The 12800-nt window shown below is 63.1% G+C and overlaps 1 protein-coding gene across 2 annotated transcripts in view; it reads right to left on the bottom strand.

Annotated features, from left to right (window-relative positions):
* Positions 1–12800, bottom strand: part of COL5A1 (collagen type V alpha 1 chain) — a 150573-nt gene that overhangs the window by 68055 nt on the left and 69718 nt on the right. For both annotated transcript variants that reach the window (XM_045468354.1, XM_045468355.1), the window contains exons 12-17: positions 6461–6535; positions 5619–5711; positions 4319–4375; positions 3376–3429; positions 2968–3021; positions 456–509 (exon numbers count right to left, since the gene is read on the bottom strand). In XM_045468354.1, coding sequence (XP_045324310.1) covers positions 456–509; positions 2968–3021; positions 3376–3429; positions 4319–4375; positions 5619–5711; positions 6461–6535 — 387 coding nt within the window. The remainder of the gene's footprint in view (positions 1–455; positions 510–2967; positions 3022–3375; positions 3430–4318; positions 4376–5618; positions 5712–6460; positions 6536–12800) is intronic.

Raw genomic sequence — 12800 nt, 5'->3', positions numbered from 1 at the left:
GGGGAGCAGACGCCCCAAAACTGGTCGAGAAGGCTCCCCGTCTCGTGCACCTGGCATTCCTCGCGTCAGCCCCCACGTGCATGCTCTTGCCGTCTGTCCGTTCACGGACGGCTGGCAGAGCTGAGATTCCACGCGCCCCCCTCCCCCAATGCTCACCACCTGCTCAGAGGGACCCATCTGCCCCCTCAGCAAACTAGCTGCAGTTGCCATGCTGGCTTGTGACATTCACCCCGGCAGCCGTGGTCCTCGACCGCCTGGAACCCAGCTGAGACACGGACCCAAGCAGAACCTTCCCCACCCCCAAGGTCCCCCCGAGATGAGCACGAACGTCATGACTTGTTACTTGTCACCACAGCGACCTTCGTCACACCGCCGCCATGTTGGCCATGCCATCAACACGATGACGGCGACCGCGGCCACGTGCAGGACGCCAGGAGGCGGCGAGCGTAGCCTACCTTTGGGCCCGTTTGCCCCGGCATCCCTCTTGCTCCGTCACTCCCAGCTCGGCCCTGGAACACAGGAGGGAAACTGTCACCGGGGTCTGGGAGTCGTGGCCTCCTGCGATGCGAAGCAGTCACATGGCCCCACGTGGCCAGGCTGGTCCGGAGGACCCCTGACCGGGCTCCCGGGGCTGCTGTGTGCCTCTCACGTGACTCCGGTCTTTCTGAACCTCGCCGTCTGAAATGCCAGATGGGGAAAATGCCAGTCACCTGTGTCTGGGATGAGACCAGGCTGCGAGACCAGCAGCAGCCAGGCAGCTCTGTGAGTCTGTGGGACTGTGGGTCTAGGGCTCCGGAGAGAGTGTGCCCGGGCAGCAATCCACAGCCCGCTTCCCTTGCACCGTTCGGAAGCCAGATTACGGACAGGAGAGTCACAGAAAGGAGGCCCGTAGGGCCAGTCCAATTGGCGACAAAAGGAACCGAGCCCCACAGTGGTGGCTTGTCTCACTAAAGCCACACGGCTGCCCACCGTTAGCAAGACGCTCATCCGTGGAGGCCACTCCTGGGGCCATTACTTCCCACTATTTCCAGGAAAGTGACAAGGACAAGCCCATGGTCCCCACCCGACTGGCCACGGGGCTGAAGGGTCGGGCCCACTACAAAGGCCCCACGGTCACCCTGGGAGAGCCCCGCCAGGCTTGAGGCTGCCTGGACAGGGACAGGGCCAGATGCCGCCCTGCTAACGAGGAAATGCCAGCCCGCTGGGAATAAAGACCTGGCCCAGAAGAACGCCTTCTCTCCTCCCCTCGTCCCGCGTGCACCTGATCAAACGAGGCCCTCACCGCTGAGCACAGAGAACATTTGGAAAGCGACAGCTTTCGGCCTCAAAGTACAGGGGAGACAGGGCAGCAGCAGAGAAGAGAGAAGCCGGGGACCCGGGTGGACCCCAAGAAGCTGGTCTGTCCCGCCCGGGGTTAAAGTTTACACGGAGCTGCGGGGATGAAAATTCCCGTCAGGAAAGGCGCCCAAGCAATGCGGCTCCGGGGCAAAACGCCGAAGCCAGGCCAGGCGAACGGAGACACGGGTGGGGCCCCCGCCCTCCGCAGTTGTCCAAACCCCCCGGAGTCAAGGGAGATTGGTCAGAACGGTTCGCGTGACGTCCCGGCAGGACGTGCAGCGGCTCCCGACGACCAGCACCCCGGCTCCGGCCGGCAGCCCCCCGCCCCCGAGCGGCGGCCAGGCCAGCACAGCCCACGGGGGTCCCCGCTCGCGGCTAGCGCTGGCTCCACGGAGGCGTCCTGCCTGCCCCACACACTCTCCAAGCGGCCCGGGCGGCCCAGGGCTCAGCACGCCTCGCAGAGGCTCACACCCGCACCGGGTCAACCGCACACAACCCCAAAGCTTCTCTTCGCCCGCGTAAGGCGTCTCTGGCTGAGTAGATGCACTCATCACAGCGCAGCGTGGGTTCGCCGCGCTCTCCCTGGCTCGTCCGCACGGTGAGGCTTAAGTGATAGGAGCCTGTGACGTACGCCCCGTTCAGCAGCCACGGCCGTAGGGAAACAAACGGGTCCCCCACACTAGAACGCCCTCCCAGAGTCCCGGGCGGCCGGGAAAGCGGGCGAGCGACAGGACACTTCCTCCAAACCCGAGGCCGTCTCTGGAGACACGAGGCCGCCTCGAGGACATAAGGCCCAGTGAGCCTTTCGTGTTCTCCATGCTCGCACCCAAAGGGCCGCGGAAGTTGCCTTAATTAAAAATGCTTGTTAGGGGCGCCTGGGGGGCTCAGTCGGTTAAGCGTCAGACTTCGGCTCCTCGGGTCATGATCTCGCGGTTCGTGGGTTCGAGCTCCACATCAGGCTCTGGGCTGATGGCTCAGAGCCTGGAGCCTGCTTCCGATTTTGTGTCTCCCTCTCTCTCTGCCCCTCCCTTGCTGTGCTCTGTCTCTCTCTGTCTCTCAAAAATGAATACATGTAAAAATAAAAAAAAAAAAAAATGTTTGTTAAACTACATCAAGGGGCACCTGGATGGCTCAGTCGATTGAGCGGCCGACTTCGGCTCAGGTCATGATCTCACAGTTCGTGGGTTCGAGCCCCGTGTCAGGCTCTGTGCTAACAGCTCGGAGCCTGGAGCCTGCTTCAGATTCTGTGTGTGTCTCCCCCTCTCTCTGCCCCCCCGCCCCCCCCCCCCACTCATGCTCTGTCTCTCTCTCTCTCTCTTCAAAAATAAACATTGAAAAAAAAATAAAAAATAAAAATAAAAAAACACAACATCAACAAGGTCAGGACGGAGGCCAGAGACCAGGTTGGCAGAGGCCCGCAAGGCACACCTGCCCCAGGACACACAGCACCCTCCGGCTCAGCTCGCGACCCCGGGGAAGGGGATCCGGCTGTGAAAAGTTGCCCTTCGACAGAGGGGAACCACCAACCGGGCTTCTGGCCCCGAGCCTGGCAGTGGGGGCAGGGCAGACCCACCGCAGACTCCCGCCCCCATGGGGACCAGCTGCGGCCCACTGAGCCACAACGCTTACCCGTCTTCCAGGCTTTCCGGCCGGGCCAGGCGGGCCCTGCACTCCTCGGGGACCCTGTCCGCAATCAGAGAGGGCAGAGTGTCAGGGGGCACCCGTGCTTTTCAGAGGCAAAAGCAAAGCCCTGAACCCCTGCTCCTCAACCCGGCCGGGGGCTCGCCGTCTCTTGAGCGGGCACCGCCGGGCAGGGCACAGGGTCTGCTGCCCCCCGAGTGAGGGCCGCCCAGGGCACAGCCAGCGAGTTCCCCTGAAGGCAGCGGCTGTTTCTGTCCCTCAAAGCTGCGCACAGAGCCACAGACCCCTGCCGCTTCCTTAAAGAAATGCAGCTCTGCCCCCCCACATGCCTGTGGGCACCACCTCCCATATGCAGGACGCGCCCCTTCAAGCAGCAAGGGCGAGGTGCCCACGTACCTGAGGCCCCATGTCTCCCGGCTCGCCCTTCAGACCTCCGCTCCCCGGAGGGCCCTAGGGAGACACAGTCTGGGTTAGAAATGCTCATCAGACGCCAGGGAAGGGAGCGCCCCGTGGGGCAGGGCTCCCGCTGCGAACCAGCAAAGCTCACGGTCCACGGAGCCCAGCGTGCCTGCCCTGGACAGAGCCTGGGGGCTGAGCAGGACCTTTCCAGTTGTTTGGATCTGCTCTGAGTTTTGAACCAAATTCTGGACAGTGGGGCTTATGGCACGAGAGCTGGAAAGCCCAGCACAGAGTCTGCTTCCCTCTCCAGGATGAAGGTGACAGTGGTCTGGCACGTTCCGCAGCTCAGGCCAGCGTGAGGGCACCCTCACGACGAGGCAGGAGCCCCAGACGGAGGGGAGCAGCCCCGAGCCAGCATGGCCGAGGAAGGTGCCGAATGCAGACCGGGGGCAGAGAGCCAAGGCGCCCCCTAGGGAACGGGGGTAGGGGGTTAAATCCTCTGTCTCCTTGCAAACTGCAAAGGCCGCAGGCACTCCCAGGGGCTCCTGTTGGCGGGCCCTGACAGCTTGTGCGGCTGGGGAGGGGAGGGCTGGGGATCCCGGGTCTGTCCGTCCCCCCACCTCACCGAAGGGCTCTTGACTTTGGAAACAGAACCGTCAAGAGTTGACGACAGCCCGGAAAGAAAGAGGCTCAGAGCTCCCTGGGTCATGAGGCAGAATCACAGCAGAGCTGGTGGGGCAGGCTGCCCAGCCCCCAGGCCGCCACAGCCCCCCAAGCCCCTGCCCAAGGCCCCCAGTCCCGCTGGGGTACCACTGACAACATGAGTGGTTGACGAGAGCTTAAAGTGTGCTCTCTCTGGGTGAGCTGGGAGCCCAAAGGGACCGACTGAGGATGTCCCCCACCCACCACGCTCCCCCTCCGTCCCCCACGTAGGACTCACCATGGGGCCGGGCCTCCCCGTCAGACCCATCGGGCCAGCTGGCCCCCTCAACGCCAGCTGCAAGGGAAAATGGGGCACACTGAGAAACGGCTAGGGTACTGGTCCTAACAGGTGGGGCTCAGCCGGGCAGGAAAGGCCCGACGGGGCACACCAAGGACGGGGGCCTCTGCAGGAGGGGTTTCTGACGGAGCTCCAGGAACCTGGCACCTCAGCTCCTCTGGGACCTGTGAGCCAACACGAACGGAACGGAGGCCGTGCAGGTGGAACCCAGGGGTGGCCTGCCCCACGGTGGGGATGGGCGTCCCACCCCCTTGGGTGCTGACCTCCTCCTTGTCCCCAGCAGGCCCTCGGCTCTGGCGGCCCCCCAGCCCCGCCCAGAGTGTGACCCCCCCACCCACACCCCCGCCACAGCCCAGCTCAGCCTCCTTTCCCAAAAGGACCTCTTCTGCTTCTATCCTGTGACTCAGTTCCCCCTCCCCCGCACGATGCCATTTTCATTTTGGAAAAGATTCGTTTCAGTTACAAAACCTTGTAAGCCCACGACCCACTCGGCTTCTATGAAAACGCACAGCCAGGCAAGGCCCCGCCAGTAACTCCAGCCGCAGGTGCTGGGGTTTTTCACGCACCTCGTGGCATCACGTGGACAATTTGTCCCACGGCAACAGCTCAACGCTCAAGCTGTCCTCTAATTATCCTCGCGTCGTGATCACTAACATCACCTCCACGGTGCCAGAGCCACATACATACCGCCCTAACGAGGGCTTACTTAGTAGTTTCCTGAGATGCCCCATCACAGGTGATGTTCCACCGGATCACCCACCCGCCCGCCTCACGGAATCGGGGTTCACTCTTGTCACCGGCCATCAGCAATCTGGAGCGTCATCAATCAAAACCTTGGCTCACTAACCAGCCGATTAGCAGAGAGCAGAGCCGTCAGGAAGCAAACGCTCCTCGGGACCCCCCAGGCCAGGCGAGGGGCTTTGGGGCCCGCGGGTGCCGTCCCAGAAGCTCTATCTGGGTCCCGCCCCATCACTGGGAGCCCTTCCAGGGGCGCACGGGGTCTGTCTCTCCATCCCCCGCGCCCAGCAGAGGGCAGCAGACGGCTCCGCACATCCGTATCCGGGAACCTGGACCCTCAGCACACACAGAGAAGCCCTGAGACACCTCCCCGACCTTTCCCAGTGCTTGCCTGGGCCCCCAGACACTGGCAAGTGCACACTCACACAGTGTCCTGATCCCCCAGGAGGCGTGCCCCTCTCCCAGCCGTGTCCTGTCCCCTCCAGGTACCACGCTCACTTACCCGGGCCTGCTGCAGGATGGCCTGAGCCTGGGACTCCTGAGCCGACACCATGGGGCCCTTGGAGCCAGCGTCACCGCCCCCTCCAAAGCGGAACTGCAGGTGTAAGACAGGGGGTCACCGAGGGTGCACCGGTGTGGGTGCCCACGCTGGACCCCGGGGCCTCCCGGGTGACAGCGGAGACTGGCAGGGGTGGGGAGGCCTCTGGTTGGACAGTGTCCGGCCCGAGCCCCCTTCCTGAACACGCTGCCCCAGCCCCGCCTGCCGGCTTCAGCCCTAGGGCCGCCGGAAGACCCGCCCCGAGTCTGGAAAGACCTTTCTGACTTCCACGGCATCTCACTCGGAGACCCCGCGGCCCCTATTTATTGCAAGAAAAAGCCAAGGGCCCAGTGCCAATGCCTGTGCTGAGGAGCCCCAGCTCCTGGCGGCACACAGGGTACCCTCAGCTGCACCTGGCCTCCCGGGTAGCACCGGGTCACCAGCCAGAAGACTGACCTCTGGGCCAGCGGGCCCGGGCCTGGTCTCCCACAAGATCAAGGAGGGACCAGCCGGCAGCATGCCCGCTCAGGGGTCCCCGCGGGGACGGTGGGAGTCTGACAAGAGGAGCAGGCTTTCAGAGCCAGTGTCCCTGCACCTGAGGTGGGCCACTCGGGACCCTGGAAACACCCCAGGAGAGCCCATTTCTATGAGACAGTCGTCCCACATTGGAGTGGCCTGTGGCCAGGGGATGATGGTCCCCCTCAAACACAGAGCCTGGGGCCCCCTCTCCACCGAATTCTGAGCCCCAGACCCACCCACTCACCCTGCCGTGCACCCCACCACCCACCCCCACAAATGATACTCACGGGCAACATGAGCATGGTTCCAGGAGGGCCGGGCAGCCCATCAGCCCCTGGAAGGCCTGGGCGTCCAGGGGGACCCTGTGGACAGAGGGCCCAAGACAGCTGGGTCAGGATGCAACAGGGATGGGGCAGGGCTGTGTCCAGAGGAGGGCGGAGCCGCAGCCCACGAGGAAACCCACAAGGCAAGCACAGGACCAGCAAGACCCTCATGGTGCGGAATGTTCCAGAATCCAAGCACAGAGGAAAGAAGGGCCTGAGAGATGTGGGCTGAGGACGAGGAAAGGCTTCAGGGGGAGAGAAAGAGGAGGGAAGAGGTTCTGAGCCGGATCCACAGAGATGTGCAGGGAGAGGTGGGAGACCCAAGTGCACGTGGCAGAGGGGCCACCCCGGGAGGCGGGCAGTCGGCCGAGCCAGGGCCCCCAGCAGCCAGGAGCGCCCCCTCCGGGCCTGCACACCGGCTGGCGGGCAGCCCAGGAGACCAAGGCCCGTTTCCCCCATTTCCTCCGCCTGCCAGTGACCCAGCCCCCATGATGCTACGTGCGGTCGCTCAGACAGAAGGCGGTCGGGGTGACTGCTTCCCCTTGCTTGGACAGACACAAGGGACCCCAGTGAGCGGGGGGACGTCCGTGGGACACAGACCCCTCTTGAGCAATCTCAAGAGCCCGTGTGTCCAGATGACACGGTGGCCCCCACACGTCCTATTAATCTGGTCCCCAAAGCAGGCCGCAGACAGACACCCCCCTACAGATTCTCTACACTGACCCTGGCCGCTCCAGAACGCTACCAATGTGAAACGGACGAGACAGTTTATTAAAAAAAAACGTATTATCAGCCAGCCTCTTCACAAATCCTGACAGATCCCCACCCAGCCTGAGGCAGAGGAGGTTTGCTTTGTAGACAGATGGAGGCGTGACTCCCTCCTCCCAGTGGAAAGGGACTCCCACCGGCCACACCCGGCATAACCGATGGGCGTCGGTCCCGCGTTCGGCACCAAGGACAGCCTCGCTCCGGCAAGGTCACCACCACCACCGGAGCGCGATGCTCCAGGCAGGGAATGGAGATCAGTCCCCGGTCCCGGCCCAGAAGACGGGGGACATTGGCCTCTCTTCTTCCGTGGTTGCTTTGACCACAGAAGTGGTCCCCGTCCTCGGGAGATGTCGTGGACCATGGAGTTGCACGAGATGGAAAGTGAAAGCCCCCGTCCCCCCCGCAGAAGTCTCCAGGGCTAAACTGCCTGTGCAGGGCAGCGGGCTGCACGCACGGTGGCTGGCAATGGGACACGTGACTACGGGTCTATGCTCAGGAGACGCTTCTCTGTCCTGCAACACCGTCCTGCCGTGTGCTTTCTCTCCACGGCACACGGCGGCGGCCCATTGACGAGCTTGGCCTCGCTCTGTGTAATGGCCGTGGAGTTTCCCACGCACGATGAGCCCATCGTGGATCCACCCGCCCTCTACCGGTGCACGTTTGGCCATTTCCAACCTCCGCCGTGACACGTGCTGTGGCCGTGGACCCGCGGGCGGCTTTTTAGGGAAGTCCCGCAAGCAAACCGCGGGGCCAAAGGGCTACGCTTTCTTCTACTGCTGATGGACACAGCCACGCTGCCCTTGCCTGCATCTCGGGGAAAGAAAAAACCCTTGCTTAAAAAAAAAAAAAAAAACCATGTTTAAAAGAGGAAAATCTGGAACGGGTTTGGCCACCTGGGGTTTCTGCTTGGAAATCCGGTGCCGACATCGTTCGCAGCTGAGCCCTCCGCCTCGGAGTCGGTCCCAAATCAAACCCCAATTTAAGACGTAGGGTCCGTGCCTCCCCGGCACGAGACGCCAGCCACGTGGGGTCTCCGTGGTGTGCGTGGGCCTGTGTAGCACCGGAGGCCGGGGGCCCACTGGGGGCGGCCCCTCTTCCACTCTCCGCCTCCAGAGCCCCTCCTGCCATGCCCCCCACCCCTGCTCTTCCTGAGCCACGGTGCTGGGACTGCAGCCTTGGTGGGAAAGCCCTCACCCTCTCGACCACAACCAGGACGATGCCAAGGAACGGGCAGAGAACGACCCGGGAACTGGCAGAAAGAGGGGCTTTGGAGGGAAAAGTGATGCCCCGCCCTCACGAATCTGCCCAAAGCTTTAAAACGTGAGTCTCGCAGAGCAACTAACCCACGACTGCTTGAAAAACCGTCGACGAACCTTTGCCCGGTGCCCAGGTCTGCAGCCTCGTCCCCTGAGCTGGAAGGCGGGGCTACATCAGAGGCATCTTCCCATTTCTCAGGACACTGACCCCGGGCCCCCAGTGTGGCTCACTCGGTTCCACAGCCCGCGTGGGACATCGAGGGACGCTCCGGCAAGCGGGCGGGGAGGTCTCGGGGACCCTGCGTGGCTCCAGCCGCCGGATTAGAAGTGAAATAAGCAACATCACCTTTCCTGTGTCACTTGATCAGCTGGCCCCCAAATCAGTGCCCTAACTGGCTCGGAGGAGAGGGTTGCCAAGCGGTGACACGGCAGGGCTCTGGTCACACCTACACGTAGACACGAGGCGGCCACCTCCGTGTTAAGAAGTCGCTGCTGTTTCACGGGTTTTCCGGAGGCCGTGCTGGCCCTGCGTTTGCGCAGAGATGAAGGCCAAGGGCACTCAGATCCTTGGCAAAGCCGCCGTCAGCCGCGGCCGCAGACCCAGACCCGAAGCTGGGCCCGTGAGCCCTCCGCTCAGGGCCAGATGAGCCGCCCAGGGCCCGCCTCCGGGCTGCGGTGTGGGTGCAAACAGCACGCAGCAGCCCGAGCCGTTTTTCCTGAAAAGGGCAGCAGGGTGTCGGGGAGAGGGGGCCCTGAGGGCCACAGAAGTCTTTATGCTGAGATATTTTTGCTTGGCTCTTAGACCTAGAAAGGAGAGGACCGTGGCATGAATTCTCTAGATTCTCAGTAAGTGTGCCCTTCCTTCCTCCTTTTTAGGCCAGCGCCTGGGCAACAGGAGCTCGGGAGTGGCTCCGGGAGGCCCCTTCCCGCGGCACATCTGAAAACTGGGGTCGGGAGCTGTGCCCACAGCTGGGGCCACGGCCTCGAGTGAAGCTGGCACATTTCTACCTCACCCCGCTGACCCCACCTGCCCCAGCCAAGTCCGCCGCCCAGAGCGGGAGCGGGAGCGGGAGCGGGAGCGGGAGCGGGAGCGGGCACCGGGAGGAGCGCCCGAGCTCTGCCCGTGGAGGCTTTCTGAGCCCCGGGAGGCTGGCAGAGCTGGACGGAGGCACTGAGATGTGCCCAGGACTGTTTCTAATTCCAGCCTGCCCCCTCTCAGAAGGAGCATCCCAGCATGCTCCCTGATGTGAAAGTGGGTCCTTCTGGCCTCCGGGGGGCTCAAGGGATTAGCCACGTCTCACAGAGGGGGAATGTTCAAGCCACAGCAGGACAATGGCCCGCCACGCCCAGGGCAGGGCCGTGCCGCCGTGGCTCGCGGCCCTGCGGCTTATGGGACACCTTCACGTCCAGAACGGAGGCCCTTTCCCACGGGAGCACCTCCCTCCCTGCAGAATCGGATGTGCTCAGTGCCCTCCGGGGAGGGAGCGGCGAGGGAGGCCCACGCCCGTCTGTGACCGCGTCCTGTGTCCACGCGCAGGGACACCGGCCGTGGGGAATTTGCGAATAACCAGGTGTGGTGGGTTGAGTGGTGGCCCCATGGAAGACGCTTAGGAGCACTGGGAGAGAACCAATCCGCATGGCCGCCCGGGAGGCGGGAGAGAACACACCTGCCCTGCCAGCCTCACTCAGTCACACAGCCTCACACAGTCCGCAACGGAACCTGCCTCACAGTCAGGTGCCAGGGACCCAGCCTGGGTCCATTCCCCCGGCGCTGGGCGTAAATCCTGCCCACCCGGGGGGAAAGCGGTGGCACAGTGGGGTGCAGTCCCCAGGGTGGTACTGGGGACCCCGCACGGCACCCGTGATGCACACTCTCTCGTGGGGGAGGCGGTACCGACCGCTGTTCCTTAGGGCAGGGCTTACGAACCTTGTAAGGCACAGAAAACACATCCAAGCAAAATCCCACAGGAAAGCCCGACCCTTGAAAGATAAGGAAGGGCGGGGGTGGGGGTGGGGTGGCCCTGGGGGGGCACTGAGTGCATCCGATTCTGCAGGGAGGGAGGTGCCCCCGTGGGAAAGGGCCTCCGTTCTGGACGTGAAGGGTCCTGAGAGGACACCTGCACATGGGGTCCGGGCTCCCTGGGAGCGCTCAGCCCCGTGTGGGATCCACAGGGCCCTCGGGACACCCGGCTCTCTTGTCCCTCGTTTCCCTCTGGGCCTGAGGATGAAGTAGGGACCGGGACAGCTGGCCCAGATCAAGCCCACCCCTGCCTTGCCTCCGCCTCGTGGCTTTCACAAGCTTTCCCTCGGCCCACCCGGGCCTGGCCGTCTGTCGCTAAGGGGCGCTGGACGGGGTGACGGCTCAGGCCCCTTCTCACCTCTGACACCGCCCAAGCCCAACAGCAGCTCGGAGGAGCTGACAGCCACCCAGTTGGGAAGACAGGCTCAACTCGTCCAGGCCAGATACGAAGTGATCGATAATTAGTAACAGGAAAGGCTACAGAATCCCAGGATGGTGGAACTGGAGTGGGAGGGAGGGGCGGATCCTTCCGGATCACCCAGCGAAAACCTGTCACGTCCAGACAAGCAAATGGGGCCAAGCAGATAGGGGATCAGAACGTGCCACCCCAAAATGTGCCACGTTGCTCTGAGGACGATGTTGAGCTGACGGTAACCGAGAATCAGCAAGACTTCTCTGCCCTCCCCTCACCTGCCTTAAAGGAGCGCGTAAGTTTCCCTCTGGAGAGATGGCACGAATTACCCACCACCCCCATCTGTACCAGGATGAGGACGCTCCTGATCACTGGAGACCCGGAGACCGAGCGCAGGCACTGAGAAAAGGCAGCACAAGCAGATCTTACCAAAACGACCCTTACCTTCCATTCGTTTCCCTGTATGTTTCCTAGTCACTTTCCCACAATTTATCGCCCTTGGTTGAAATGGTACAGAAGCCCTCAGGTCCCTGTACGTGTAAAACTTAAAACAGTAAAAAAGCGTGTGCCTGTTCTCCTATCGATGCCGTCTTTTTGTCCGTTTAATCGACAGGCCCCCATCGCCAAACGTAAGAGGATGGAGGGAATTTTTTTCATTCTACACAGGGATTCTGAGTTCTCCCTGCTGGCAGGTGGCAGGGTAGGATCCCGACTCTGCATCCAGTGTTCTTTGCCAGCTGATCAGCTGCGTATCCGGGAGACCTGGGCACAGAGAGGATGCTGAGCTTTGAGCAGGGACAACTCCTCAGACAATGACGGCTTACGCAGGGCCCAGAGGGTGGGCAGTACTCGGCTCCTGGAATCGGCTCCCCCTCCCCACTTGGAAAGGAACTGGGGAGGCCGAATGGGCTGCAGATTTCCCTCTGACTCCAAGGACAGCATGCTTCAGAGGAGCGGGTCCCTCTGCCGACCCCATCCCCAGGCCCCGTGCTCCTGGATCCTGGCTTGAATTTAGAGACACCAGTTGCTTAAACCAACAACATCCCACTGGCAGCGGCCTTGGCTCCTCTAACAGAGCCGCTGGGTCAGGTACGGAGCACCAGTCACCAACGAGACCACCCACCCCTGGCACCGAGCCGGTTCAGCCCAAAGGCAGGGGCCAAGTGGGGAGGAGTCCTCAGTGCCAGATAGCGCGTGGAACTGGGTGATGGGCAGGTGGCGGGTGGAGGGACGGACACTCGCAGCAACACCGAGGCTGACCAAGGTCCATCAGTACCCATGTACCCAGTGGATGGCGTCCCGTCCTGCATCTAACGGAGACGACAGCACCTGCCACGCCGTGTGGTCCCCCCTCGCTGACGTCTGGGCTCAGGCACGCTTGTGGGTCTGTCTCATGACGGCCCCCGTGGGGGCACTTGGTCATACAGATCTTTGGGGAAAGGGCCCCCACAGCGAGCTGGGGGAGGGACAGCAGAACCCTATGGTCTGGTCCCGCGGCCAGGGCAGAGCAGTGGCCCCGTGTCTGGAGTCGTGCCGTGTGGCAGAGAGGAGGGGCCGTACGCGGCGAGGCCGGGAGGCGTGGGAAGGCCACCAGCCGCCATCTTGTTTGGTGCCCATGCGATCAGTCCTCAGAGGCCACCCCGCCGCACAGAATGCGGCTAACCCCAACCCCCTCGGTCAGGGCTCACCTGCTCTGTCGGCGGGCACCCCCCCCCCACGTGCCCGGCACCGCTCCAGAGCCTGACCGCCAGACCCCCACGGACTTCCTGCCGCGTGGCCTCGGAAGCAGACCCTAGCCGTCCCTCCACACGACCAGACGCAGCCACCGGGCCCCGTCCACGCGCCCTC

This window comes from Leopardus geoffroyi, chromosome D4, assembly GCF_018350155.1.
Source record: "Leopardus geoffroyi isolate Oge1 chromosome D4, O.geoffroyi_Oge1_pat1.0, whole genome shotgun sequence".
Classification (NCBI taxonomy): domain Eukaryota; kingdom Metazoa; phylum Chordata; class Mammalia; order Carnivora; family Felidae; genus Leopardus; species Leopardus geoffroyi.
The sequence above is the reverse complement of the archived record's forward strand: the minus strand, read 5'-3'. Positions and strand labels throughout refer to the sequence as shown.